Source organism: Telmatherina bonti (assembly GCF_933228915.1).
Source record: "Telmatherina bonti genome assembly, chromosome: 18".
Classification (NCBI taxonomy): domain Eukaryota; kingdom Metazoa; phylum Chordata; class Actinopteri; order Atheriniformes; family Telmatherinidae; genus Telmatherina; species Telmatherina bonti.
Window position 1 is genome coordinate 39,123,934 of NC_136616.1, and position 6,248 is coordinate 39,130,181.

At 46.7% G+C, this 6,248-nt stretch overlaps 1 protein-coding gene across 1 annotated transcript in view; it reads right to left on the bottom strand.

Annotated features, from left to right (window-relative positions):
* tsc22d4 (TSC22 domain family member 4) overlaps positions 1 to 6,248 on the bottom strand; it is a 45,607-nt gene extending 39,359 nt beyond the window's left edge. Inside the window, exons 1-2 of the mRNA XM_079257743.1 lie at positions 6,181 to 6,248; positions 608 to 1,307 (exon numbers count right to left, since the gene is read on the bottom strand). Coding sequence (XP_079113869.1) covers positions 608 to 1,279 — 672 coding nt within the window. The 5' untranslated portion in view covers positions 1,280 to 1,307; positions 6,181 to 6,248. The remainder of the gene's footprint in view (positions 1 to 607; positions 1,308 to 6,180) is intronic.

Genomic DNA, 6,248 nt, shown 5'->3' on the forward strand with positions numbered 1-6,248 from the left:
TGTGGTGTGTATCAGTGAGTGTGTTTCTGTGTGTTTGTGTAATGTGTGGTGTGTATCAGTGAGTGTGTTTCTGTGTGTTTGTGTAATGTGTGGTGTGTATCAGTGAGTGTGTTTCTGTGTGTTTGTGTAATGTGTGGTGTGTATCAGTGAGTGTGTTTCTGTGTGTTTGTGTAATGTGTGGTGTGTATCAGTAAGTGTGTTTCTGTGTGTTTGTGTAATGTGTGGTGTGTATCAGTGAGTGTGTTTCTGTGTGTTTGTGTAATGTGTGGTGCGTATCAGTGAGTGTGTTTCTGCGTGTTTGTGTAATGTGTGGTGTGTATCAGTAAGTGTGTTTCTGTGTGTTTGTGTAATGTGTGGTGCGTATCAGTGAGTGTGTTTCTGCGTGTTTGTGTAATGTGTGGTGTGTATCAGTAAGTGTGTTTCTGTGTGTTTGTGTAATGTGTGGTGTGTATCAGTGAGTGTGTTTCTGTGTGTTTGTGTAATGTGTGGTGTGTATCAGTGAGTGTGTTTCTGTGTGTTTGTGTAATGTGTGGTGCGTTTCAGTGAGTGTGTTTCTGCGTGTTTGTGTAATGTGTGGTGCGTATCAGTGAGTGTGTTTTTGCCCTACCCTTCCCATGGCATCCACATCCAGCTGTAATGGAGGCAGGTTTCGGAGACGAGGTGAAGGAGGCGGAGGGGTAGAATCTAATCCCTGCACTCTGATTGGCTCCCTCCTGTCCAGGAGCCTGATGCTGATTGGCTTGTGATGCGTTGGAGACGGTGGTCCACTGTATGGGAGTCGCCCCGCCCTTTCATTGTCTTTGAATGGCTGAGTCAGAAGGTTGGGGGTGTCCACGGAGAGGATCTCACCACTATCTCCATCTCGGCCAATCATCTCTAGGGACTCAAGCGAGTGTACGTGTCTCATACTGTCCATCACTCGTCTGAAACGTGCCCCTTCCCATTGATCTATAAACTCCACACAGGTCCATCGGCCACGTCGATAGGAGTCGCGCCGGCCACAGCTACCAGCCGCGCCCCCTGCCAACCTGACCAGTCTGAACCTGGAGGAGCAGCTTGCCCCTGGCTCCGGAGCATCATGGGAGAGGTACTTCCTCTTCAGTGAGGGCGTGGTCGGCTGGGAGGAGCTTCCCTGAAGGCTGTAGAAGGAGGAGGCAACTGACTTGATGGTCTGGACCACGCTGGGTGATGACTGGCCAGCTTGATGACTTTGGTTTAGATCTGAGGTGACGCTTGTAATTTGAAAGCCACTCCTCTTTTTACCACCACTCATGGTCATGCACACTTCCTCACTCGCTGCAGACTCCCTGTGAACAGTAGAACTCTGGTTAACATGGAGGACATCACGTCTAGGGCCCAGTTGATTTATCACCCAGCTGATTATACTGCTTTTCAAAATAATCCTCGGCCAGAGCTTTTCCCAGTAAACTGATTTATTCTTCATTTCTCATAAAACAGTGAATGCTGTAAGGTGTCGGAGTTGTGCAGAATGATGTACAGCTTTTGTCCACCAGATGGAGCTCTGACTCCATTCAGTCCTCACCGCTGTAATGTACAGGAGTAAAGCTACAGGTACATTACAGGTGGGCGGAGCTTGCCAACAGGTGGGTTCATAACGATGTGAAATGAATGACTCAGCATGTCTCCAGTTTCAGTTTAACTCTGTTATGTGTGATGGCGAGTGAGAGCCTTGCTAAATGAAATGGATGAAATGAAAACTACTTTATTAATCCCCAAAGGGAAATCAAATATTATAGTATATAATAATAACTAGAGGAGGTCTTGTTCCGGAGGCTGAAGGCTGCTGGCAGGAATGATCTTCTGTATCTTTCAGTCTTACATGGGACCTGAAGAAGCCTCTCACTGAACACACTTTGTTGTTTCATCACTGTGTTGTGGAGAGGGTGTGAAGAATCCTCCATCATCTTCATCAGCTTGTGCAGCATTCTTCTTTGGACAATCAGCTCCAGCGGCTCCAGAGTTACTCCAAGCACAGAAGCAGCTTTCTGGATCAGTTTGTTGATTCTCTCCAAGTCTCTGGTTCTGATGCTACTACCCCAGCAGATGCTGCAAAGCTGACTGCACTCTCCACAACAGACTTCTAGAAGATATGCAACATCTTGGTGCAGACGTTAAACCATCTCAGCTTCCTTAAGAAGTACAGTCTGCTCTGACCTTTCTTGTAGATGTAGTCAGTGTTGCATTTCCAGTCCAGTTTGTTGTCCAGCTGAACTCCAAGATACTTGTATTCCTCCACCACCTCCACCTCCTCTCCCAGGATGGAAACAGTGCTTTGTTTATTCTTCTTCCTCCTGAAGTCAACAATCATCTCTTTTGTTTTGCTGCTATTTAATATGAGATGATTGTCACCGCACCATTTAACAAACTGACTGACCAGAACAGTTGTGGTAACATGAAGTTGTGCTAACCTAGCTTAAACTGCTGCCTGTCCGTACTATATCGTGCCGCGCACTGACACCAGGTGTGATGCGTGCATGTGTGGAGTGTGTGATGCAGTCAGCGAGTTCCATCAGTAACTTAATGACTCATCGCAATAAATGATCAGTTAGAGTTAGCAGAGTGTTAGCAATACCATCATTGTAGCTATGCTAATCTTGCATACCTTCTGTTGGCAATAGCATCATTATAGCTATGCTAATCTAGCATACCTTCTGTTGGCAATAGCATCATTGTAGCTATGCTAATATAGCATACCTTCTGTTGGCAATAGTATCATTGTAGCTATGCTAATCTAGCATCGCTTCTGTTAGCAATAGCATTGCGGTAGCCATGCTAACTGAGCATAGCTTCTGTTAGCAATATCATCGCTGTAGCTTTGCTAATCTAGCATTGGCTTCTGTCAGCAATAGCACTGTTGTAGGTATGCTAACGTAGCATAGCTTCTGTTAGCAATAGCTTTACTGTAGCTAAGCTAACCTAGCATAGCGTTATCTCGCAGCATAGAGCCCGTAACTGCATAAATCACATAAGTCCAAAATATCCGAGATAACAGAAGCATTTATGTCACGTCACCAACTCACATGTTGAAAGGCTTGTGTGTGTGTGTGTGTGTGTGTGTGAATAGGGGGGGGGGGGGGGGGGGGGGGGGGGTCATCAGAGAACTGCATGAACAATGTTTTCCAGTAACTTCCCTCATCATGTTGCTTCCATCAAGCAGACACGTCTGATCTAAATGTAAAGATGAACGCATCGGTCCAGCTGTCAGCCAGAGGTTTCATGCTTCCTGCTGTAACGTTGAAGTACAAAATACTGTGAAACAGGAAATATTCTGCTGGAACTGATTAATCTTTTGTTGTAAACACTTTTTTTCTATCCTCCACATCAGTCGGGTCCGAGTCGCGTCTCACAGAAACTAGAGAGGACGCCGCATGTTGCAGGTCATGTGATGCGTAGCTCCTTCCAGTCTGACAGGAAGTCCTCCAGGTGAGGCGAAGCTCCGTCTTCGGACCTGCTGACCTTTAAGGTGTGACTGTCAGCTTCCTGTGATGTTTGTTGCCAAACAGGACGCAGCGGACATGTGACTGTTGTGTCTTCATAAAGACGCCAGACAGACATCAGGAAACGCTGTTTCTACACATTTCCTGTCTCACACTAAACTTCTGCTTCTGTACTTCCTGTTTCTATTGCACAACATGCTGTCGTGTGATTGGACAGAAGAACGAGCACGGTGGCAGCAGTATGATGGCCTGGTTGCTGTGGAGGCGGAGCTCCAGGATCAACACCTGAGATTTAGTGTTACCTTGAATTTAATTAATTCAAGTTAAACGTTACAGTACAGAACCTGTTGCTACACCTGTACAGAACCTGTTGCTACACCTGAAGAGAACCTGTTGCTACACCTGTATAGAACCTGTTGCTACACCTGAAGAGAACCTGTTGCTACACCTGTACAGAACCTGTTGCTACACCTGTAGAGAACCTGTTGCTACACCTGTAGAGAACCTGTTGCTACACCTGTAGAGAACCTGTTGCTACACCTGTACAGAACCTGTTGCTACACCTGTACAGAACCTGTTGCTACACCTGTAGAGAACCTGTTGCTACACCTGTATAGAACCTGTTGCTACACCTGTACAGAACCTGTTGCTACACCTATACAGGACCTGTTGCTACACCTGTACAGAACCTGTTGCTACACCTGAAGAGAACCTGTTGCTACACCTGTACAGAACCTGTTGCTACACCTGTACAGAACCTGTTGATACACATGTACTGAAACCTGTTGCTAAACATGAAGAGAACCTGTTGCTACACCTGAAGAGAACCTGTTGCTACACCTGTACAGAACCTGTTGCTACACCTGTAGAGAACCTGTTGCTACACCTGTAGAGAACCTGTTGCTACACATGAAGAGAACCTGTTGCTACACCTGAAAAGAATCTGTTGCTGCACCTGAAGAGAACCTGTTGCTACACCTGTACAGAACCTGTTGCTACACCTGTACAGAACCTGTTGCTACACCTGTAGAGAACCTGTTGCTAAACCTGAAGAGAACCTGTTGCTACACTTGTAGAGAACCTGTTGCTACACCTGTACAAAACCTGTTGCTACACCTGTAGAGAACCTGTTGCTACACCTGTAGAGAACCTGTTGCTACACCTGTACAGAACCTGTTGCTACACCTGAAGAGAACCTGTTGCTACACCTGTAGAGAACCTGCTGCTACACCTTTACAGAACCTGTTGCTACACCTGAAGAGAACCTGTTGCTACACCTGTACAGAACCTGTTGCTACACCTGAAGAGAACCTGTTGCTACACCTGTACAGAACCTGTTGCTACACCTGTAGAGAACCTGTTGCTACACCTGTACAGAACCTGTTGCTACACCTGAAGAGAACCTGTTGCTACACCTGTACAGAACATGTTGCTACACCTGTACAGAACCTGTTGCTACACCTTTAGAGAACCTGTTGCTACACCTGTACAGAACCTGTTGCTACACCTGAAGAGAAACTGTTGCTACACCTGTACAGAACCTGTTGCTACACCTGTACAGAACCTGTTGCTACACCTGAAGAGAACCTGTTGCTACACCTGAAGAGAACCTGTTGCCACACCTGTAGAGAACCTGCTGCTACACCTGTACAGAACCTGTTGCTACACCTGAAGAGAACCTGTTGCTACACCTGTACAGAACCTGTTGCTACACCTGAAGAGAACCTGTTGCTACACCTGTACAGAACCTGTTGCTACACCTGTAGAGAACCTGTTGCTACACCTGAAGAGAACCTGTTGCTACACCTGTAGAGAACCTGTTGCTACACCTGAAGAGAACCTGTTGCTACACCTGTACAGAAACTGTTGCTACACCTGTACAGAACCTGTTGCTACACCTGTAGAGAACCTGTTGCTACACCTGTAGAGAACCTGTTGCTACACCTGTACAGAACCTGTTGCTACACCTGAAGAGAACCTGTTGCTACACCTGTACAGAACCTGTTGCTACACCTGTACAGAACCTGTTGCTACACCTGTAGAGAACCTGTTGCTACACCTGTACAGAACCTGTTGCTACACCTGTAGAGAACCTGTTGCTACACCTGTATAGAACCTGTTGCTACACCTGTATAGAACCTGTTGCTACACCTGAAGAGAACCTGTTGCTACACCTGAAGAGAACCTGTTGCTACACCTGTAGAGAACCTGTTGCTACACCTGTAGAGAACCTGTTGCTACACCTGTAGAGAACCTGTTGCTACACCTGAAGAGAACCTGTTGCTACACCTGTACAGAACCTGTTGCTACACCTGTAGAGAACCTGTTGCTACACCTGTACAGAACCTGTTGCTACACCTGAAGAGAACCTGTTGCTACACCTGTAGAAAACCTGTTGCTACACCTGTAGAGAACCTGTTGCTACACCTGTAGAGAACCTGTTGCTACACCTGTACAGAACCTGTTGCTACACCTGAAGAGAACCTGTTGCTACACCTGTACAGAACCTGTTGCTACACCTGAAGAGAACCTGTTGCTACACCTGTAGAAAACCTGTTGCTACACCTGAAGAGAACCTGTTGCTACACCTGAAGAGAACCTGTTGCTACACCTGTACAGAACCTGTTGCTACACCTGTAGAAAACCTGTTGCTACACCTGCGGCCTTTGCAGGAGTTCAAAGCAAAAATGACACCTCAAACGTCATTGTCGTGAACGCTTACCTTGACGCGCAGTGCACGCGCTCCGGCTGCTGCCAGTCCTGGTCCGAATCAGTGACGTCAACACAGAG